We start from the raw sequence: 24,649 nt of genomic DNA on the forward strand, positions 1-24,649 counted from the left end.
GGCGGAGGCATATGTTCATCCTCTCCCTTGTGTTGCCTCCCCACTCGTGACATAGAAAAATGGAGTTGAAAAGGGAAGCTAGATGGGCCGGTAGATGGGTTTCTTTGAAAAGGCGCCGATTAGCATGCTAAAAGACTCGACGACACCGCCTGCTAAGGTGATTACCTTTTCAATCACTTCAATCAACGGAGAGTGCCTTTTTCAAATGGCTGACCATTCCGTGTCAACAGCAAACCGTGAAAAAGAATAGACTCGGAACCCTCAAGACAAGCTGTCTCGAGCTGTCTGCACAGAAAACTACCCCAGAGAAAAATCCAAAATCCCATCTTTAGTCAGCATTAAAGGTGTTTGTTGGAACAACATCGACTGAGGAGTTAACGTCGGGCTAACTGAGGCCTCTTACACAATGTTAATCCCTTGGTTTGAGCATTAACCGCATTCAAGAGCTGGACGAAAATAATGTGGCTTTGTGGAAATCGAGCCCCTCCCCAACTGGGATAATTACAAAATGCCCATTTTTGCTTCCAGACCTCGATGACCCGGTGGTGACGGTGCACCAGAGCATTGGGGAGGCAAAGGAGCAGTTCTACTATGAGCGGACGGTGTTCCTACGCTGCGTAGCCAATTCCAACCCGCCGGTGCGCTACAGTTGGCATCGCGGCAGGGAAGTCCTGACCCAGGGCTCGGACAAAGGCGTGGAGATCTATGAGCCCTTTTTCACGCAGGTAAGACAGATGCTGCACAGTGCAGAAAAGTCAGTATTGAAATGTTTGCAAGCCGTTCTTAGCAAATAGAGAGTCAAGAGGATCAGATCAGATTGAGCACACACAATATGATCTATCAACCACACTGGCTGATTGTGCATCTTTAAATAGTGTTTCTGAAAGGCAGGTAAAAGCTGTACTGCTGTGCATAAATGACCATGATGAGGAGGCGCAGGCAAAAATCAGAGGCGACGGGGAGAAATGCCCTTTTCCATTCCTGTAAACAGTTTTGAAATGCCACAAAACAAAAAATTATCGCGACATATCGTGTGTTCAACAATGCAATTTTGGAGCCTCTGAATGATCCGACACTCGTGATGAGTTAAATCAAACACAACATGGCTTTCATGTGGTTTCTAGCTTCCTCAAAATGATTGTGTCAACAGCACACGCAATATGTTAGACTGTTAAACACTCAATTTAGCACCCGCTATTTGGGATCTTAGCAAAGGATCGCAGGCTAGCTTAAGAGTAGCATGCAATTCAGTGCCCACTATTTGGAATCGTAGTAAAGCAGACCCTTCGAGTCCAGTTATAAGCCATAAGGTGTACATACATATTGTATATGCAGCTAGATTCCCTTTGGTGTACAGTGTTGATGTTGATACTGTAATAATATACAGTAATGTTAAATTTTTGTTTTAGACCTCAAGACAAAAAGCGGCCAAGTGACGACTTGTAGCTCAAAAGAGGCAAGGCAATTATATGGCAAGGCTCCACTATACTATTACTACTGCTAATAATAACAATACCAAAGCCGGATGTATTTTCTTTGTCTCGTGCATGTGTGCGCTCAGAAAGGTCGGCGGACATGTTGCAGCTGAGTCTCGTTTTTAATCCCCCCTCGCTCCCAAAGCCTCGGAGTCAGCTGGATCAAAGGTTCACATCCTCATCACAAGGCTTCTGGGCCAGGGGGGATAATGGCTGACAAGCCCAGCACGCTGCTTCAGTGGAGAGGAACCCCTGCAGAGCCCATCAGTGTTGCTGGAAAATAGCGGCAGGGCCCATTATTGACTCAAGAGTCATCTAGACGTCCGTATGGTGCCGCGTGACACCATTCGCCGTAGCGTACTCATAATACGGTTCTTCATCTTTCCCCGTTTCAACACGTATAAATATTCATCCCTGTGAGGATTTTTATCTGCATCCGTGTCCTGGCACACATTTCCATACCGCTGTCGTGGTTGTCGTCCGAGCTGCAGGGAGAAACGAAGATCTTGAAGCTGAAGAACCTGCGGCCGCAGGACTACGCCAACTACAGCTGCGTGGCCTCCGTCAGGAACGTGTGCGGCATTCCCGACCGCAGCGTCATCTTCCGGCTCACCAACAAGACCGGTACTGCCCACGTCTGAGACCGCCGCAATGTATGGCGCCTTACAACCTTTCTCGCTCCGCCTGAATGAACAGCCTCACCGTCCATCAAGCTGCTGGTGGAGGACCCCATCGTGGTGAACCCCGGGCAGACGGTGTCGCTGGTCTGCATCACCACCGGCGGGGAGCCGCCGCCGGTCCTCACGTGGCTCACCGCCAACGACAGCCTGCCGCAGAGGAGCATGGTGAAGGGCGGCACGCTCACGCTGCCCGCCATCAGCTCGGACGAGGCGGGCGTCTACAGTTGCGTGGCTAGCAACAACGTGGGCAACCCGGCCAAGAAGTCCACCACCATAGTGGTTCGAGGTAAGTGGAGTTTTTTTTTTTTTTTTTTTTTTTCCTTCTTCTTTTAATTCTGCCCTCCAAGCCAGTTTCACTTAGAAACATGAAATTGGATGGGCATGCCTTGAAAAGACCACCAATTTGGTTTATATCAGCCATTTTCGGGTGTCCTTGAGCAAGCTTACTGAACCCCCAGTTGCTCCTGATGCTGCTTCATCAGTAGGTAAAATGATTGTTAAAGTGCTTTGAGTACCTAGATGGCAGAAAAGTGCTATACAAGTGAAAACCCATTTGTCCAGCCCGTTTTAGGGTTATGTTGGCAATTTCCTGGTAGGCGTCCTTCAAAAATCAAGCTTTTACACAAATTCTTTTTTTCCTGACTGTTACTCTACAGCGCCACAGTTGCATCGGAAAGAAAATGACTTACTTTACTGACGAATTGGTTGTTAAAGTAATTTATTATTTTTATTACCGGTACTTGATTTTAAAAGTAACCAACTTATTTTAACTAACTAACTATCTCACTTACTTACTAATGGGGGTACCGATTGATCAGCCGGCCGATTGATCGGCCGCGGTTTTCTTAATTTTGGTAAATATAAACCGATCTTTTCCACCTATCTCATCTCCCTCCTCAGTGGTCTAAAGAAGTCAGCCACCGTCCTCTTCTGCTGAGATGACTAAAAGCCTTTTCATTTATATTTGAGAGAACTACTTAATGTGCAGTTAAAACAACCCGTTTGTATTATTTTACAGATATTGTTCAATGTTTTCCAATAAAATAACATTGGAACTCCGAAGGTGTATGTTGCTTGTTGTGAACGGGATCGGCAGGTCAGACTTTTCAAAAGATTGGTGATCGGCCAGAAAATTGTGATCAGTGCACCCCTACTAACGAACTAACTTATTTATTTGATTTTAAAAGTAATTAGGTTACAAATTACTTTATTAGTTACTTTGGTCAAGCTTCTGCGTGAGTGCGCTTATTGTTTTTATGTGTTTTACTTTTCTTCCACAATGGATAATCTGCAGAAAAATGCAATAGGTCTCCTTTCGCACATGTGAAGGCATCATAGAAAGCAAGCATTGGAACCTCAGTTCACTTATTTAATCTCTATTCTATGGACCTGTTTGTGAATCAAGGTAGTGTTTATCATTGAAATGATCGAGAACACAGCTTGTTGTTTCGAAATAAATAATGTAGAATTAAGTGAAATATGAAACTCTTCAAAGTCAGCTCCACAACCGACACCCAACATCTTGTTTGTGATGAAGGTCCAACTCTGGAGATTTATTGAAACTTCTTTCTGGCAGAAAGTTATAGCTACATTAATGCCAATCTTCTTTTGTGTAGTTTATGTAATGCAAATTTGTTTGCCAATGGGCAATTGATCATAAAATGGCCAATACTTAATAAAATGGCCGCTTCCTTTGTCTTTTCAAGCAGAGTTTCTTGAAACTACTACTCATAACAGATGCAGTTTACATACCATTAGGTACAGATATGTGTGTAGATCTACTTGTGATAGACATGCCTACCAAAATTGGTGTTGCTGGATATTAAATATTAACTCAATTCATTGGATCCCTACCTATAAAGAACATCTGTAAAATTAATTGCGTTCCTATATTGGTGGCTATTACCAAGACCGATGACTTGAAAGAGTCCCCAAGGTCCATCAAGCAAAGCATTAATTATTGAAATCCCCACAAAAACAACAACACTCTGGGAAACCCTCTTTGCATTCCCGCTTTCCTAAATCCGAGTTGAGCAGATTGGCTGACTTTCATGTTTCTGAACTTGTGCTTTTCCCTGCCGAGAACGCCGCTTTCATCTGCGAGATTACTTCATGGGGTCGCCTCGGTGCTAAACTAAGCCCGCGTGCGGAAGGCGTTTTATTTATGCAGCCGTAAAGTCTCTGGCATGAAAATCAAATCATCCACCAATCACGTCTGGTATCGTTCCCCCCCACCCCCCACCACACCCTCTCCACGCACCCCCTTCTGACAGATAACCCCTCCACTGTATTGTGCTGCTCGCCATAACACTGACGACTTTAGAGGCCGCCGGCTTATTTGTATTAGACAGAAGATGTCGGGCGTCACTGCAGGCAATCGCTGCAGTAAATATTGCATTCTTATTGATGTGCTGCTGCACACTGTTGAACTCGCATACTGTAGTCGCGTTTGCTTCTTCTATAAAAGCGCATACTTTCTGCACCGCCTAATAAACTCAAATAATCCAAAATGCTAATAATGCTGCAAAATGTTGGTTATTGTGGTTACAGTACAACATACTAAGAGTTTTTAGGAATGTTTATGCCAAAAGGGTCAAAATATTAGAGACACCATGCTGTGTGCTATGTTTATTTTCAAGTGAAATGATTCAGTTTGATATGGGTAGATTTGATGCATTCACATCTTTTAAATCAGAACCGATTTCCAGATTCAAATTGGTCTTGTTACACTCTTGTCTATACTGTACAGTGGTACCTCTACTTACGAACGTCCCTTCATACGAAATTTTCAAGTTACGAAACTCCTCAACAGGAAAATATTGCTTCTTGTTACGAAAGAAGTTTCAGAATACGAAAGGAAAAAATAGAGTATGGGCTGCTACTCGGCAATAATTGCTACTTGTGCAATAATCTAATTTTAACATGTATTTGTTACATATTTTGATGCATTTTTATGCTTTATAAAACATTTATGTCGGAATTTTGGGAGGCTTGGAACGGATTAGGGCATTTACATGGAAAATGCGTCTCTACTTACAAAATTTTCTACTGAAGAACTTTCTTCCAGAAGCAATTAATTTCATAAGTAGAGGTACCACTGTATATATATTTCTCGTTCATAGAGTCAATATGTTTCATGTTTAATGCCACGTTGCCTGCAGTACACAACTTGTAATTTGAGCCACACAAATCTGTGTATGTGAGGCTTTATCGAAAAACAAGAATAGCAATTTCCTAGTGCATCTTAATGGCTATTTAACCTTTCCGACTACTGGCCATATTCTACTTCATTCGGCATGCAGCGGCGTGGTGCATTCGAGGGTGAAACGCTCAGGATTGGCTTCATTATATACATAGCTTCCGTGCAAATGCGACACGTGCGGTGACAAATGGCAGACACAAGCTTGCACGCGCGCACGCATACACAAACACACGGTGATATCAGTGAAATGGAAATTCTCGAGTAAAATTGCCTTGAAAAGAAACACGAGCTCCAAATTACATTCTGACAGGGACAAACCTTCAGTGATAAATCACTAGACCTCACTTTTGTGAGTATCGAAGATTAACTCGTTTTGTTTTGTTGTTTTTGTCTGGGAAGTTAGCATGCTCACATTCAAAGCGGTTAGAGTCGATCATCACCTGTGCTTAGATTAAATTAGCAGTTTGAAGGGCTCGTCGTTCGCACGTGATGTCTGTCTCAAAGTTGTAGTCAAGGTAGTACCCCGTCTACAGAGGTGGGCATCAATTACTCGCTCATCACAGGAGGGTTTGGTTGCTATTCATTGTGAATAATGACTGATTATTATGGAGCTACTATTGGTCCACCCTACACGAAGGAAAACTGACTTTTTATTGTATGTACAGTATACATGGATCAGTTTCAATGATCTAGATGTGGTTTCATCCAAGTGCCATTCATTTTCTGTGTGGAGGGGTGAAACGCGACATCAAAGCCATAGCAGATTATAGCAGATTAATGTTGCATTCTGATAAGAAGCACTTAATTGGTTGCTCTGTGAAGTTAATGATGACGTGGTGGCGTTGGGGGATATTTGTGTTTTGTGATGTGTCCATGCATCGCTTTCTTTTCCTCTTCAGAAGATGCTTGGTTGCCTGTTCAAACCCCCAGCCCCAGCCTGGTTGCCACGGTAACAAAATCAATACCAATATAATCATAATCGGAATATAGTTCTTGGTCCTTGGAATTTTCTTCATAAACTGATGCTCCAGATGTTTATCGAGACGCCTGGGAATGTTTTTAAATTGTGAAAGAAATAGACAGTATGTATCAAGTGAAAAATATCAAGCGCACTTTATCATTACAAAAAGGACGCAGTCAGCAAGCGGCATCGAACGCCAGCAGCCTGCTGGGAAGGCCGAGGCCCTGGAAGGCTGTGTGGCTGGTGGGACAGTATGGCCGGGAATGCTACCATCTGTTTGTGTATGCGTGTGTGTTGCGTGCGTGCGCGTTCGTGTGTCGAGGGCTTCTCAAGGACGGGTGGGCGGGCATAGCGTGCTGAGAGGCTGCCGGGCGACGCTGTATGCAAAGTATGCAAAAAAAAAAAAACATTTAAAAAAATGCTGCCAATGTGACGGAGCCCCATGATGCTTTTTGACACATTCAAACACACACACATTTCCTCTCTACGATGTTGTTTGCAAACAAGCTGTAGCTGACGTAATGCAAAAAAGTTTGACCCTCTTTTAGAGCGGATGCAGTATCACTGTTTTGTGAGATTGGGTTCTGTTTTTTAGTTGAATCGATTCTTTTCTTTATGGGTTGTTAATACTCCCAATAGCCTATATATATATATATATGTATATATATATATATATATATATGTATATATATACATATATATATACATATATATATATATATATATATATATATATATATATATATATATATATATATATATATATATATATATATATATATATATATATATATATATATATAATATTTACAGAAAACAAATTGCAGTTCAATTTTCCAAGTCTGAATCCAAACTTGCAGACTCTTTCTTCCTGGCCCAAAACGTTTCTGGACTAATCTCTGCATAGATTTCCATTCATGAATGCCACTTTATTGCCCGGGCGCGACCAAACATGGACCACGGACACCCATCTGTGTGTGTTTTTGTGGACTCTTTGACACAAACGGTCCGCGCCTGAAGCTTGAAAGCCGCCATTCCGACCTTCATCCCTCCGTTAGCGGCCTTGGCTTTCCGAAGCGTCAGCGTGCGTGCGGAGGGCGATAATGGCGAGATGAAAGGCGGGCGCACCTGGCCGATGCCTGTCGACCCAGTTTGGAGTTTAACCTTGAAGAAGGAGGTGAGAGGAACTTCCATCTGGCCCGTGAAGAGACCGGTCCAGTCTGGCATGCTGATATCCCCGCCAGAACCCCCCCCCCCCGGGGAAGAGCTACGGGACTGTGAAGACGGACGGACGGCAAAGAGTGAGAAATGAGTCGGCGGGATAATGATTCATCCTGTTCGCACAAAAGCCAGCGGAATTCATTAGAGCCAGTGGAGGGAAAAACACATTGGAACGTCCTCTCTCATTTGCATGTGTACACATCAGCCGTGCTATTGTGTTGCTGTGCGTGTCGCAAGCCAGGAAGATGGTGCATGCGTGCGTGTGCGTGCGTGTGTCACAAGACACTCCCCCGCGGTGACATGAGCAGCCGAAGCCTTTTTCCCCCTTTTTGTGTGATCATTTGACACTCCCCATTACTCCCACAAGCAAGCATAGGAAAAACACGCAAGCTCGCTGCAAAGCATATTGGCGACAGAAGTGGGATCTCAAAATAGACCCGGTATGACTCACCAGGACAATTAGCGTTCCAGTAGAATGTGACACCTGGTTGGCCCGCAATGTTGTGTCTTATGTGTCCTAAGCTCTTTTATGGTGCACGGAAGCATACTTGGCGACAGAAATGTGGTCCACTACGCCTCATCTCTTTATTAATTACGGTAGATTTTCACGTGTGGTCGCATAGCATGTTGTGTCCTATCACGTTTTCAGCTCTTTATGCAGCAGGAAAACATATTTGGTGACAGAAGTGGGATACAGTGTGTTTCACATGAAGCTGGGAGACTCTTTAACGGGGTCACTCTCAAATGTTGTGTCCTATGTGCATTCTTTTGAGGCGCGGGAGAATATCTGGTGAAAGAAGTTGGCTCCAGTATCTCTCACAATCAATTAGTGTTCCAGTAATTGTTGTCATGTGGTCACTCTGAAATGTGTGTTTGTCCTGTGATGTGTTTAGCTTTTCAGGAGCACAAAAGCATAATTGGCGTTAGAAGCGGGATCCCAAATTTTACCTAATATGACTCATCATGAGGTTTTTAATGAGAATTACCATATCCGACACGTAGTCGCCAAACAATCTGTCCTGCATGTGTTCTTCCTGTTATGTTCTTTACTCTTTATGGGGAAAGGAATCATATTTGGTGACAGAAGTGAGATCTAATTTTTCTCACCATGAAGCTGGCATCTTTAATGATGAGCTCATTTCTGTAAACTGACACATGGTCGCTCTGTAATGTAAGTTTGTAGCCAATGTTTTATTTTATTTTGTTTTGGCGACAGAGGCGGGATCCAGTATCTTTTAGCATGATGCTGGCGCCTTTCATGAAAATGAACTTTTTGATAGAATGGTCGCTCTGCAATGTTGTTTCCCCTCTTGTGATGTTCTCAGACCTTTATCGGGCATGGGTGCAACTTAGGTGATAGAAGTAGGATCCAGTATTTGACCATGACTAACAATAGATTAGTTTTACATGCCGTTGGGTCAAACAGGGACCCATCAGTGCTCGTGATGTTCACAGCTCTTCATGTAGCGTGGACGCACATTTGATTATTAGTGACAAAATGGACTTAATATTCTATTATTTGGCGCTTTTTGAAGCCTGAACCACCAAGAGACTAATGGGCAAAATTTATGGTTTTCATGAAAAATAAAAAAATAAAAAAATTAATTGCTTTGTATCAAAAAATGAAACAGCATAATCTATCTTTATTTATATTCATTTTGTACTTAATCTTAATTAACCTAAGGTTTAGCCAGGGCTACAATAGTTGTTCTGGGTGTGTGTGTGCGCGTGTGCATTGAGCAAAATACACCAGTGAAAAATTCATGATGTTGTGGAAAATTGTACTACAATCGTCAGAGTCGCAGTTTATCTCTGTAGCAAATGGGAAAGTTCTGTTTTCCGGCAGAGTTCTCATTAAAGATTCATGCGACTTTTTTGCCAAGAATTGGTTATCAGAAAAAGGGTGGAGGCCCAAAGACGCAACTCCGACACCCGATAAAGTTTGCCGAGCGAGCACTTTTCACCTGGTCTTGTTTTCTTTTTCAAACACATGAGATTCCATGCGAGTTGAGTGAGCGGTCCGGCAAAAATTTGTCGTTGTGCCCACTTATCTCGCTTGTACACGCCTGTTGTCGTTTTACACAAACGCCTACTCACTATCCAATATTTATGCTTCAAAAGAAAAAATGGCTGGGAAAGGAAATTTCAATGAGGAGGGACAAGATGTGAGTAAAATTTGCATGAAACGTCTGCAAGAGTAACCTCAAAGTGAGACGGCAAGTTTGCTGCCTAAATGGGCTGCGGAAGGAAGTGAGTGAAGATCAAGATCGGCAAGTTGGACTTTTTAAAAATTGGGGATCGGTCAGAAAATTATGGTGATTATTGGTGCACCCCTAAATAAATAAATAACTTACACCCATTGAAACGCTGATAAAACTCCAGTATAAGTGATTTTTTATTTTTTTTTTCTCCCCCCTAGCGTTGAAAAAGGGTCGCTTCTGGATCACTCCTGACCCATACCACAATGACGACAACATCCAGATTGGTCGAGAAGTCAAGATATCTTGTCAGGTAAGACAATGGAAGAACAAAACATAAATCTCGAGAAAAGATTGTTATTCCAACTTATTGCGTGTGGAGGTGGAGGCAACGCCCCCGGAGGAGCTCACCTTCAGCTGGCTGAAGAACGGCCGCGCCCTCCGCAGCTCGGAGCGCATGGTCATCACGCAGACGGACACGGACATCTCGCCCGGCACCACCAACCTGGACATCATCGACCTCAAGTTCACCGACTTTGGCACGTACACGTGCGTGGCGGCGCTGAAGGGCGGCGGCATTCCCGAGATCAGCATCGACGTCAACATCTCCTCCACTACTGGTGAGCCTCAGACACCGCCGTAAACGCCGACCGAATTCCAACTCACTCACCCCTGACATATACAGACAGTTCGCAGCCCTGCCGTGAATAGCAAACGATTAACATTGTGCTTTTCCTTTTGGTATGTGTACCTTGGCCACCAGGGGGCAGCATAATACATACCTGACATATGCAGTAATAGCAAACCCATAAGCCTACATCAGATGTCTGTGGTTAGCTAACACTACTGTGGGTTGTTAAAAACTTAGTGTCGCAAAAATGGGCATATTTCCAAAAATTTTTACATAAAGTATGAATGGTTATCAGATAAGGACGACGGAAAGGACAGAATGACACAATCAATGACAATATTTAGTGTACAAAGAGGAGCAGACGTTCGGCCAACATGCTAACGCGGCTAACAGTCGTCGCGTCGGGTGGCTTCATTCTACATTTCTAGACTACTTTGCTTAACTTTTGCTCATGGTGGAGTGCCCACTAAATGACATAATCGCGTGACACGACTTGCTGTGCTGTATGAGAGTGAAACAGTAAAAACAAACTCAAGTTTGAATTTTTCTGACATTTTGGCTAGTTAGCATGTCAGCGAGCTGTAAGTGGAGACAAATTATTCCATAGACAAATAATAATTTGGCATTTATTACTGTTAACTAATAAATGGTCTGTGGTATAGTTACAGTTCAAACCATGAATAATTGAAGTTTTTTTTCCCTGTATCTTCATTTTTAGGGGGTTGTTAATTATTCACTATTCGCGGCAGGGCTCGGTCCTTATCCGCCGTGAGTAGCGCGGGTTTACTGTGCCTCTCATATTTCATTTCATTAATTGAGAGAGTCATAATCTCCTCATTTTTGTCTGAAAAGAATAATAATTTGAAGTTATTCCATCCCCATTATGTTCTCGCTAACTGAACCTCCATTGTCCTCGCATCTGATTGGGTGCTTTCACCCGCCGACTCCGCCGCCGCTGTCTGGCTTTGTACTCATGTCAATGACAACGCATTAATCCACTTTGTAGCACGACATCCTGACGCCATCTCTCTTCATCGTGACGACTTTATTCTGTACAAAAAAATTGTTTGACGGCTGGCTGTGAAAAACAAATAATCAGCTGTCAACCATCTTTGTTGTCTTTTGTGTTAGTTTTTAGCATCAGTCAATCACATCTCAAAAAGAATTGCATGGAACAAAAGACTGAGCTGATTCGCTTGCCTCCTGCAGGATTTGCATTGTTGTTGTTGAAAATAGCATCATTAGCATTAGCACTTGTAAGGGAACAGGAGCATTTGCGCAATTATTCAGTTCAAGCTGCTTTGATGCTTAAACAGGCTGCGGAAGGACTCAAAACTGACAGTTTTGTGCTAACCCTATAAAGAAAGGATGAGGATTGGTCAACCAACTGACAGTGCAAGCCTTGAACTTGCTAACTTTCTGTGAACTCCTCCAAGGTGGTTGTCTTCTTTACCAAGATGATGCTCATACCTCGTGTTACGAAACTTTGCTGAAGGGTAAGTGAGGTTAGCATTCACATTTGTATGACAAGGAAGGAATTTCTTTGACATTTTTTCTTCGTTATCAATGAGTCATGAAAATAAAACATGTTTTATAACAGATAAATTTGTTAGAGAAGTTCAAGTGGCTTTGCTGCAGGAATTGAAAAACAAATTATGGAGATTCAGCGAGAAGCATTTTGAAAGCTAAAAGCTTCTTGACATCTTTAGGTTATGTCTTCTTTAGCAAGATGATGCACGAAGGGTAAGTGGGGTTTAACATTCTCATTCACTTGGCAAGAAAGGACTTAAAAAATTATTTACATCCATTTTTTAAATGAATAATGGAAAAAGGAGCTGCAGAAGGAATCAAAACAGGGAGTTAAGACCATCTCTTAGCTACATTAAAAAAAATAATGGGGATTAGGTCACGGCCATTTTGAACACTAGACTTTATTATTTTCTATTACGGTGTAAAACAAATTTTAGTCATGTCTCATGTAAATGAATTACTGCTCACCCCCTGACCTCCAATGCTGAGTCATCGGGGAATTTTTGTTACTATGACGACCAGCAGTGGAGTCACGGCGAGGTGAATGGATACTAACCAGCCCAGAAGGTGAAGCGTTAATTGTATTTTCACTTACGGTGACAGCACTTCATCACCAAGCCAATTTCATTCTATCATCTGAAAGTCAATTTTCAAATAATATGCTCCCTGTAACGATCATGTAATATAGTTTTGCGCTATTAAGGATCATTCAGCCTTGGCCGAGGTCTGGTTTTGCATTCATGTGGCATTGCCGTTTGCCTTTTATTTTTTTTAACGCTCAACAAGCACAATGCCGCATCTTGGGCGCACCTCACAGCCGACATGAAAGCGGCACGTCGACCTTGGCGGCATAATTATTCTTAGATAATCCTTTGATAATCCCCGTGCTCCAAAACAGCGGGATCAATCGTACCTGCCAAGAAGAAGGAGAAGAAGAAGTTTGCTCATTATCTTTTAAGTAGTGCAGTCTGTGGGCTGCAAATAATGACTGAGTGTGTTGTCGTCAAGCAGAATGAAAGGCTTAGATGACATTGTGCGTGGAGACTTACCACAGGGATGTGCGCACTCCAGTAGAACCGTGTTTGGTGTCAGAAGTGGAGACTCATACTGATTGCACGCTGTAAACAAGTCTCTCGCACAGTCTTCGAGATGATTCTGTGATTTGGTGATGGCATCTATAACAATAATTAAGATTTTTGTAGAACTGTATTTGATGACAGAAGTGGGGCGTCAAAATGTACCAGATGCCGCAAGGTTCCATGCCTGCCCAGTTTTAATTGTCATCTTCGGTTTTGTGGAGACGTCTTTAATGACGATAGGCATTCCAGTAGCGCAGGCTGCAAATATGACTGAGGGGAATTAAATGCTTCGATGACATACTGTGTGGAGGATGGGAGCAATCCAGTAGAACCTATGTCTGGTACCAGAAGTGCAAGCTCAAAATGACAACAGGCTGTAAACAAGTTCATTTCGCAGTTATTAAAGATCATCTTTTATATGCAGCATATTTCATAGAAGGGTTTCTGTAGAATCCTATTTGGTGTCGGAGGTGGGAGCTCAAAATGTAGCAGATGTTGTCAATAAGTTTCCTGCATAGCATTAAAAACCTTATGTTCAACCAGTTCAGGGCGTACCCCCGCGACCCTTGTGAGGATTAAGCGGTTAAGAAAATGGATGAATGGATTATCTTATGTTATAGAGTGATGTGTTTTTAAGGATGATTACAAAACATTTTCATTGACCAAATATAATAAAAACGAAAGTGCTCTAAAATAAAGAAAAGAGAGAACTAATTGAATGAAACTACATTGTACATAAATCTTACACTCAACAAACACTCCATATATGAAAAAACTCAAACTAATTCTAAAACTAATACAACCAAATCAGACATTTAAAATTGAAATAAAATAAAATCCACACTCTAAATCTTAATTAAAATTAATTGCATATAAAAAGCACAAGTCAAAAGGAAACTAGAGAAAGAAATTGTGTGAATAAGGCCCAGCGGCTGAATGAAAAATTGTGGAATGGTGCTGATTGATGTGGAATTATATACAATGATCTAGAATGAGCTGATCAGTTTAAAGTTGGAATGGTTTGTATCGGTCAAATATAGAAATTAGAGGAGCAAAACTAGAATGTTTTAATTTTCGGCTTTTAGTTTGCAATTTTAAAAAGATTTTGCGGTCCGGATAAGCTGAACAGAATTGGCATGAGAAAAATGCCAGCACACTTGGAACATGTTGTTGTTGGAATGGTGAGAATCAGTTGAAAAATGTGGAGTAAAAAGTGTAAGGAATAATTTAAAATCCATAACTGTTATAACACTGGTTGGTATTCGTGCTAAGGCTTGTATTGTTCCAGGGTATGAGTGTTAGTGAGAGAGAGAAAAAAATCTTGGATATGCCGTTTTCCTCGTCCTCTGCCTGGAAGGTACCACATTTTTGTGTACCAAAACGCCTTTTCTCCCGCAGCAGGAAAGCCCAAACCGCAATTAGGCTTCTTAATAAAAGCATTTAAAGAAGATTACGCTGCAGGTCTGTCTGGGATCAGGAAAAAAAAGAGCTTACACACTCTCTCGCAGCTCCGGCTTACACATTCCAAAAGCCGGGAATTTTTCTTATCAAGTCTTTTGATGCTCACAGATTGCTTTCATGACTTTCTCCTGCTAATATTTGCAAGCATGACACACTCATTAAAAGCACGCTTCCCTCTCTCCGACCACTAGCTAATGCTTATTTATAAGCAGGAATGAGGACACGGACCTCCCCGCTGGATGCTGTCAGGATTAGAAGACAGAGGGACAGCTGAAAAGGACTTACAAGCTCCAGTGTTAAAAAAAAAAAAAAAAAAAAAACTTAAATATCCCATAAACTTTTCACTGGAAGCAAGGCGATTAATCCTCTCATTAGCTCTTGTGTATGGATTATTGTTCAATTACTTGCCATTTTCTGAAATATTGTTTGTCCGTGAGCGGGACACAGCTTGGAGATAAAACCCGTAATGGCGTGTCACGTTATTACAGGCAGATCCTTGACATTTTAACACGCAATCAAAACTCGGGATTCCGACCGGGCTGGAAAACGATATTCCCATTCATTACGCTTCCGACGGGAAGAATGCAGCAATGGTGATTAGCCGGCTCCGTTCATTCAAATTAGCATAGCAGATCTGCAGTCGTCGCCAGTCTGATGGATGATCATAAAGTAAGTAGGACGACTCCAAAGTCACCTCCGTCGAAAAACTTTGCCTGCTAAGTCGATCCATTAGCATCCCACGCACACCTGACGCTCTGGCACCACCCAGTCTGGCTGTCAATCACGGGAATTGCGTGTGATGAATTGAGAGAATCAATTAAGTGCGCAAGTTCATTAATGAATGAGCTGCTGGTGTTAATGAACGCAACAAGGAACCGCTTTACCCCTTTGTTAATTGTTGGTGGCAGAGATTCAGCAAGTTGTCAGCAAGTGTTGGGCGAGCTTCTTGGAAAATGTAGCGAGCTAAGCTACAAGCTATTAGACGTTAAATGTTTAATTACATTGAAGCTACGCACAAGAGAAATGTAGCCAGCTAAGCTACAATAAAAGGAAAACAGTAGTTGAACTACTGTAAAACAGATGTACACAGGGAGCATGGCAGTAGAACCATATTTGGAGCCATGTTTTAAATGATTGAATTCTGAATTGTGCTCGCTCCACAATGTTACTCTATTCAGTATTTGATTGTGAGATTCAGATTTGGTGCCCATCACGCCACCAGTAGCATGATAGCTTTTCCAATCATCCCTGCTCCAATTTTCATTGCCCTAATTTCCGGTTTATAGTAGACAAGAGTGACACCTGGTATGGTCTAACGGCTCTCCTCATCAGCTAAAAATAATCGTTGCTGCTTTTTTACAGTTGGGCAAAGTATGGCCCGTAGGCTAAATTTATCCCACTCCATTATTTAACTCGGCCTATCAAGTCTCATATCTGTTTTTCCCTAAATTTAAATGTATTTATTAATTTCTGTATTCATTGTCATGTCATTAAATATTTGGTCGAAATATAAACTAAACTAAATAAATGTTAGCACCTCAGTAAATGCATATTCGCAGTAACCTTGGCATCTTCTGAGCAAGGGATTGACATGCTTTTTCAACAAGAACAAGAGAGGCCACTATTATGCTGCCTAAACAGGCTGCTGTGGCACATGAAATGAACCTTAGCACATCAAAATGTGCATAGGTGAGCAGGGAACTGGCAGTATTGCTCATGTATCAGAAAAAATATATATAAAAAAAAAAGATTGATTGCCGCCTAAATGGGCTGCTGCAGCAAGTTAAGTAAATGTAAGTTAGCGCCCTCGATACATGTGTATAGCTACAACACAAGTACCTTCTCAGGTACTGCATCACCTTGCTCCTGTTTCTCAACAAGAACGAGTGGGGCCATCCAACTTTCTGCCTAAACGGGTTTCGGTAGCATGTGAAATAAAGAAAAGTTACCGTGTTGATACTTGCATATAGCTGCAACTTTGGTACCACGGTAATAAACAAACCAATGAGGACTCTGGGACGAAAGTACCAAGCATCTGTCCCGCAGCTGGCCCCCCCCCCCCCCCCCCCCCGTCCCGGGAAAACTTGCCACGTGACAGCAGGCGCGAGATGCCGCATGTCGAACACGCGTGTGACAACCTGGCAGCTTTGTTCCTCGCCCAGAGAGTCGTTTTCGCGCCGCAAACCACCTGCGGTGGTACGTTAGGAAAGCGGAGGCGGGTGTACGCTGGCTCTTTTGGGAAATCACCCGCCTCTCCTGCTGGGGGAAAGCTGACAGGAAAACATGAATAAGAAACAGGCTTCCTTCCTCGTTAACCGCTGTCGATAGCCCCTCAGCAAAGCTGTTCACCTTCCAGATGAGACGCTCGCTGCGTGGAGAAAAACAACAACAAAGGATGCGAGACGCCGCATTCAAAGTTGACGTCTACATTTTTATAACCTAAAAATGTCCCGTCGTTCATCAACATGAATACATTTGGTAACTTGTTTGCCGCCTAAATGGGCTGCTGTAGCAGAAGTTAATGCATCAATGACTGTAACGTTGCTACTTAGTTCAGGAGTGGACTGCTGTAGCACGGAAAATACTTTGTAAACTCAAGTGAGCATCTATTTAAGCATGTGGCTGACAATTGTTGGAACAGGACTGCCTAGATGGGGTGGTGTAATATGAAATAAACACAATATGTGTGCATGGCTGTCACTTTGGTGCTTTATGACGAGGGGGCTGACAATGTTGACCTGTCTGTATTTCTTAACAAGAATTACCAAGGTGACAAGTTGGCTGCCTTGACGGGCTGCTATAGTATGTGAAACAAACATAAGCTACTGCATCAGTATTGTCTGTGTATTGCTGTCACTTTGGTACCTCGTGAGCAGGGAGCTGACAATGTTGCTTGTCTTTCTCAAGAACAAACGAGGCGGCTAGCTTGCCGCCTCATCGGGCTGATGTAGCACATAAAATGAACAGAAGTTAGCGCCTTGATACATGCATATAACTAGAACAATGACGGTACCTTCTCGTGAGCACAACGGCATGCCCATTCTCAAGAAGCAACGGCATTGCCGCCTAAACTGGCTGCAGGATCATGTGTAAAAACCCGCGTTGCCTTCTCATCACAGGCTCTCACTTGCCGTGTGTAGAGCAGAGAGCTAGAGCGCAATGTTGCCATGGAGACAAGGATTGATGTCACACACCAAATAAATGGTGCCGAGTTGTAAATGGTTCTGATCACTTTGCGCAGACCCGTTGAGTGTTGCCTCCACTCACTCACAACACACACACATATTGTTTCCAGGCTACATAATGCAGACTCGGTGGAAACGGACAGCTAATCTGGGCTGAGAGGCCTGGCCTAATGATGGCTGTAATAGCTGCAACGGGTGCTACGGTACAGCTGTTCACCGATTGGCTACTGACAATAGTGGAGGACAATATGGTCTTGACACGTGTCTGTTGATGTTTGAAGGATGGCAAGGCCGTATTTGAAGTTAGTTTTGAAGTTTTTAAATGACAAAAAATTGTTTACAATTCCTATGCATTTCAGGTTAGTTTAGATTGATTTGACTGAATAGATAGATAGATAGATAGATAGATAAAAACAGTAAATCAGTTTTGATCGGTCATGAAATCATTGAAACATATCGTGCCCAATGTATCGAAAATCGCAAATCCTCAATGGATAGGAAGAGTCCGTGAATTGTCAGGAAAAAAGTGTAAGACTTCTGTTTTATACCATGCTGTGATTGGCCAGTCAGCATTCCAGGGGGTGTGGCTTAGTGAAAAGTCCAGCTTATTCCCACTGGTGACGTTCCCCTGAGAGTTTTAGTGCATCACTCCATTGTTTTCCCAACACACTTGGCTCTACTTCAATGTTGACGGAGCGAGTGTCAGCACGCCGAGCGTCACCACGAGGCAGCCGGCCAGACTTTTGTCGCTTTATGCTTGGACGCCACCAAGCGCTCGGCTTTCCAGAGCGGTCCGCAGGTGGCCGGACGCCGTGTGCCAAATGAATGCTAGTGCTAATCCGCGTCGCTGCGGGGTGTTGGCGCGTGACGTTTTTTTCAACATTTGTCGGCGCAGCGCTCGCAGCAAAGTGTCGACACAAGTGGCTAAAATGAGTTCCCTCCGGCGCCTGGATTTGAATTTTCTGCTTTTTATCACCAGCAACTGCTCACTTATAATCATTCCCCGGCCCCCTTGTTGCCGTGGCGACCGCTCACATACAGCATATTTGCCTTTTCCCACCGTCTTCAAAATGTCAACGGTGTTCATCATTCCCCCGCCAGTCGCCCTCCGGCACGTCGCTCAAAATGAAGATTAAAATTACCACAGTAGCGGCGGCTCGTGTGTTAATTGCAGGATTGGATTGCTGGCAGCACGGTGGACTAGTGATTAGCACGTCTGCCTCACTGTTTCAAGATCTGTGATTAAATCTTTTGTCAGGCCTCCTTGTGAGGAGCCGAATGTTCTGCCGGTATTTTCGTTTCCTCCCACATTTCAAAAACATTCCGTTTGGATGTATAATTTGACATATTTCTGGGTGAAAATAGCCATATTTCCCAGACAATAAATACAATATTTTTTGTCTACATGCGCCCTTGCAATCATCCGGCAACCAGTCCAGCATGTACACCTTGTTTCTCTTGCCCAGAGTCATCTAGGATAGGCTCATGCTCACCTGTGACCCTAATGATTACAAGCATTATACAGATAATGGGGTGATGAGCTATTATGTGGCTCACTGTCACCCTTATGACCACAGACTGGACTCTAGTTTCATTTCCCGCCCCCACGGGTTGCTGCCGATTTCATCACGTCGCCACGTTCGACGCCAGCTCGACCGCCATCCAGCCAGTCGCGTTCTTTGGGCAGTGATGGCAGCCATCCGAGAATCATCGGGAAGGACGTGTGACACGGTTTCATCAGCGTCGAGGACGTTTTCGCTCCTCCTCTGGCTGGCTGGCTGTAAACTATTTTGGGAGGCGCACTTGTAAAATAGGCTTGGAGTCTGCTAGATGGTTTGAAGTGGGGAAAACACACATACATGTACACGCACGTACGCACACAGCGCTCCAGGAGCCAAAGCTATTTGCCAGGTCTGCTAATTAAACAAATTAATTTGGCCGGGCATGTGTGATGAGGAAGCAGGCTACCCGAATGCAACCTGCTGCCTTCCTTTTTATACACACACATAAGCACACGCGAGCACACACGCAAACACTGTAATCAACTATAATGAACACCGAGAAACACCAAGAGTTGTCTTTTTAGTGTTTTTTTTTTTTTTTTTGCAAGAATGGGAGAAACTTGCTGAACCAGACACGCATAAGGCAGTTTATGAGCTTCTCAGACACGCACGCACATACGCTCACAAATTGTTATAAACTGTAGTAAACAGCAAGAGATGTCGTTTGAGTGTATTACTTGCAAGAAGGGGAGATATTGCATAGAGCTAAAGCACGGACCTGTCACTTGTCTTCTTTTGTGTATTCCTGCTACGGAGAGAAGAAATTGCATAGCGCAGACAAGCAATACCTTATCTAACAGCACATAAACACGTGCACACATTCTAATAAACAGTTGCAATTTTTTGTGTATTGCACGAAGCAGAGAAGTTGGATAGAGCAGATATGTGGATTGCAGTAAACAATGACTTCAGGTGAGCACCGAGTGTGTCTTTGGTACTTATGTATTTGTGGATTTGTACAGTGTGCCCAGCAACTTAAGCTTCAGATAGCATTTCTTTTCATCTTGACTGTTTGATGCTAAGCTAAGCTAACTTAATGACCGACTTAGAAGCTTTGTGTTTTTGAGATGAGTGCGGTCGATGGCTTTAGTTGTTGTAGCGGTTTAGCGTCAGGACGCAGTTCCTATGGATTTATCAGCTCTTCATCGCATTGTTTTTCTTTGCTTACATCCTCACTCGCTGGAGTTTCACGCCGTCACTAACCCCGTTCCCCTCATTCGACCGTCACCCTTTACCACGCCCGCTGACTTTCTAGAGCCCCATATCAGTCCCTCCTCTGTTTTTCTCTTTCTTAGTTCCCCCCAACCTGACAGTCCCCCGGGGCAAATCCCCCCTGGTGGCCCGCGAGGGCGACACAGTGGAGCTGGAGTGCCTTGTTTCAGGGAAGCCCAAGCCCATCATCCTGTGGTCGCGGGCCGACAAGGAGGCGCCCATGCCGGACGGCAACATGCAGACGGAGAGCTACGACGGAGCGCTGCGCGTCGTCAACGTGACGCGGGAGATGACCGGATCGTACCGATGCCAGACCAGCCAGTACAACGGATTCAATGTCAAGCCCCGCGAGGCCGTGGTGGAGCTCATTGTCCAATGTGAGTGCATTATTGCCTGTTCAGTGTCCATGTTGGGCGTAATTGACCTCTGCTGTGTGCAGATTGATTTTCACCTGTTAAACTGCCTTTCAAATGCAGTCCACTGGCTATTGTGAGCCGACAGGTTTGATTCAGAATCCTAATCAGGCTTACTGGGCTAGAAATTAGAAAAAATAACTTACATGCTATCGTTGTTGGCTGTATTATGAAACAGGTGTTGAACCGATACCCTAGAGTCAGTGTCAACCCCTGCACTCATTGGTCGAGCGGATTTGTCATCAGCCATAAATGACAAAAACATACCCATTTGCTAACATTAGTATCACAATTGTTTACTGCTATGCAAAAGAGCCAAGCTCAACCATATGAGTGACGGAAACCACTGCTGCTCTTTGCTCATTGGTTGCTAATTTAGCTAGAAATCAAAAAAATAAAAATAAACACACATGCTAACGTTGGCCGATCTGGTTGTGTACGATAGCCAAAAGCCACATTATCAATCTATGTAAACACGCTGAGCCAATAACATTCGGATGCTAGAAATGACAAAAATAAAGACACATGCTAACGTTAGCGTAGTTGAGTCCTAGGCTACTTAAAACTTGCCCAGCCATACCTAACCATGAAGGTGACGTAGGCTTAACCACTCATTGGTCCAGCATAGAAATTACAAACTGTAGGCTACATGATAACATGCACACTAATCTTAGCAGACCCTATTGTTTACACCACAAGTGTGTCGGCACTAGTGCAGTTTCCATCCACCCTTTTTTATTCAAATTTTCAAGAATCGCTAGAAATTTGAAAATGGGCCCAAAATTTGCACAAAAAAAAGTTGTTACGGTTGGAGGGGGTGGATTTTGAAGCGTCTCGAAAAAAGGAAAATGCTAATTTTGGCTGTGGAAACATGTTTTGTGAATAAACGCTGAAAAGACCGGATACACGTCACACATTTTGACTGGATATTACGTCACACGTACATTTGTAGTCACAAAGCAATGTCGGACGACGAAACAGAAGTCTTTTTAGAATTAATTAAAGAAGCAAATATTAATGCTATTTTTAGATGGAAAACCTCAAAGAAACGCTACGGTTTATCAAGAATTACAATAGCAAACTCATACGATATTGCACGGCTTAGTCGCTTCCTGTTCTTCTTCTTCTTATACCGCCACCTACAGCAGCGAAGTCCCCTCTCAATATTTGTAAAGGAAGAACAGATGGAAAAGTCAGTCGCACATCCATTTTGCACATTTTCACAAAATTCGCTTAAAAATTTTGAAACATTTGGATGGAAACCTGACTACCGTAGCTTTATGCAAACCTTCTTAAAAAGGTAACATCCAATGACTTACTAACTTCAAATTAGCATGCAGCTAATTTATTCCACTCCAGTTCTCATTAGCTATTCATGTATGGAGATTTGAATGAAATATTTTCTAAAGATGAACGTCCGGGGATTCAAATCAGCATCACTCATTTTGGTGACGGGTGGGGGAAAAAAAAAAATAGAGCAGGAGGTGACGATGGGGAGGAAATGAAAGGTTGACGTTTCGCGTTAGCGTCCAAAATAGAAGAATAAGTGTACACAATTAACAAAGCATGATTGTTTTAGTGCTGAGCCACACTTTTGTATTATTGTCAGTTTATATGGAGATGATTTTTATAACTGGAACTATTAGCGTTCCAGTAGAAGTGTGTATTATTGAAAATGTCTTTCTTTTAAGCCTAATTAGTCATTTTTGAGTGTTTCATTTTCACCATTTTCACACACCATGTTCACATTTACTGTAACCGGAAAAGCTCTCCGACTACACCAGGCTCATTCTGGAGCTTTAACATGCAATAATGAAACGAAGGTTCATTGTCTTCGTTTTACTATGGCGTTCACGTTCCATCTAGTCACGGTAAGAGAATTAATTAGGCTTTGACAGGCTTTGAAAAAGGCAGTGTGGATGTTGTTTCTTTTATGATCGCGCAGTCGTGACAGCGCATATTAAAGGTCAGCATACAGCACAAACTTTAACAAAAAAGGGCAAAGATTTGGACTCTTAAGAGAGATGTAAAATCTCATGAATTCCTCATCTTAAAGTGTCAAATGAGTTTGTGCTAGCGAAGCCCATCATGTAAAATGTTAAGCAGCCGAGTCGTAAGAAAAAATATGTGAAGTTTAGCGTGGTGATTTGCCGAGCAGCGGGAAGCTGAGCAGAATTACAGCATGCATAGCATTTGTCTGACGGCGCCATAATTAGAGCGAAGGAAACGGCTAAATAACAACTCGGAGCCCGCAAGCGTCTTGCACAACACTTCCTCGGCTTTTATGATGTTGTTTTCTCCCCGCGTTATTGCCATCACGCGGCTACGGAGTGCTCCACAAATGAAAATTTGACTCAGTAATGTCGACTAGTACAACATAGAGAGTTTGTTGACACTGAAATCTTTGCTCAACATTGTAATAGGCTGCCACGTGTATGCCAAATCAACAGGTGGCGCTACAACCTGTCAGTATGAAGCCATTTTAAGGTTAGGGTTAGTATCCAAAAGATCACTCACTGATGCAAAAGGTGAATAAATGGAAGGTGCATCACGAATAAAAAGTTATTTCTGTGTTGTGAAGTAACAAAAAGGCGATCATTTGTGGGATTTCCTTAAGCTTCAATTGATTATTTTGCATTGAACTCAAGTGCGGCGCTGCGCTTTCATCCGCTGACCTTCTTCAAAGCGCCGCACCTAATGAACAGCGTTATTAATCAATCATCCCGCCATCTGCAGCCCATCCTTAATGGCCGCCATCAAAGCGAGACGGAGCTGACGCGCGGCTCGCTTTGAACGTGAAACGAAGACGAGGAAATTTGCTTTATCTCCTCAATCCAGCCCTGCTTCTGTACTCCCCCTCCCCACATAACTAACTCCACTTCTTTTTCTTCTTCTTCTTCTTCTTCTTCTTCTTCTTCTTCTGGGCGTGTAAACGCATGCCAATCCCTTCGCTCGCGATCGTTTTCCAAGCGCAAGTTAATCAAGTCGTCGAGGTACGGTCCCTGAAAGAGCATTAGCGACGCGAGCGAGAGTCAACAGCTTTGATATGTAAAAAAAAGATTTTTTTAAAGCTGCATCCATCTTGTGTGGACAGCTAGAGGCCTTACAAAAAATAAAATAAAAAGACGTCCGCCGTTAGCTAATAGAATTGCAAAAATCCCGAGCTGTGACGCCCCTAATGTTCTTAGGCAAACCGGCTTGGCACGGTCCACGGGAAGAAGAAGACGAAGAAGACCGAGCTATCGAGTGTTCTCCTGTCCTAGATACCGACGCTCCACTTCAGCCCAGATGCAAGGGAATTCTCTTTATCCCGGCCTTCCTTCTGTTCGCCGTCACAGCGGGAGTGAGCGGCCTCGCCGTCTGTCGCAAAAAAAGCCTTCCGAAAACAATATTCAAACAACACCTGAGCAAATACCACAGTAAAGCGTTAACTTACTTGCTAAGTAGAGCAGCAGCACTTGCAAAAGTCTCTCAGATTAATTAAAGAAATTTAATTCCTGGCCCTTTTCCGTCTTTATATTTGGTATAAGTGAGAAATCAATCTTAAGTTGATGCGGAAACGACAATTAGACTTCAAGTTGAACCATATTTTGTGATAGATGTAGGGCCTCAAAATGTTGAGCTAGTTTCTTTGACAGTTTTTGATATGATTGATTGCCATTGTGTGTCATGTCAGTGCTTCTCACGAGAAATTAGTTCAGCGAGCATACCATAATTAACTGCGCGCTTTGCTTTGTCTTTGTAATTAGCTACTGTACATCTGCATGACGAAGACCGGCTGTAATTGATTCCTATGGGAGCGATTAGCCTTTACCATATTAGCATCAGACTAATACTGC

General features: G+C 43.1%; 1 protein-coding gene across 4 annotated transcripts in view; it reads left to right on the forward strand.

Moving 5' to 3' along the window:
- LOC144010285 (MAM domain-containing glycosylphosphatidylinositol anchor protein 2) overlaps nt 1–24,649 on the forward strand; it is a 205,230-nt gene that overhangs the window by 126,210 nt on the left and 54,371 nt on the right. For 2 of the 4 annotated variants that reach the window (XM_077510539.1, XM_077510540.1), the window contains 6 exons: nt 529–724; nt 1,963–2,099; nt 2,172–2,441; nt 9,959–10,050; nt 10,120–10,357; nt 20,454–20,774. In XM_077510539.1, the coding sequence (XP_077366665.1) occupies nt 529–724; nt 1,963–2,099; nt 2,172–2,441; nt 9,959–10,050; nt 10,120–10,357; nt 20,454–20,774 (1,254 nt within the window). Of the gene's footprint in view, nt 1–528; nt 726–1,962; nt 2,100–2,171; nt 2,442–9,958; nt 10,051–10,119; nt 10,358–20,453; nt 20,775–24,649 lie in introns of all 4 variants that reach the window. The other 2 variants (XM_077510538.1, XM_077510537.1) reach the window with 2 other exon arrangements.

The sequence above is a fragment of the Festucalex cinctus genome, chromosome 21, assembly GCF_051991245.1.
Source record: "Festucalex cinctus isolate MCC-2025b chromosome 21, RoL_Fcin_1.0, whole genome shotgun sequence".
NCBI lineage: Eukaryota > Metazoa > Chordata > Actinopteri > Syngnathiformes > Syngnathidae > Festucalex > Festucalex cinctus.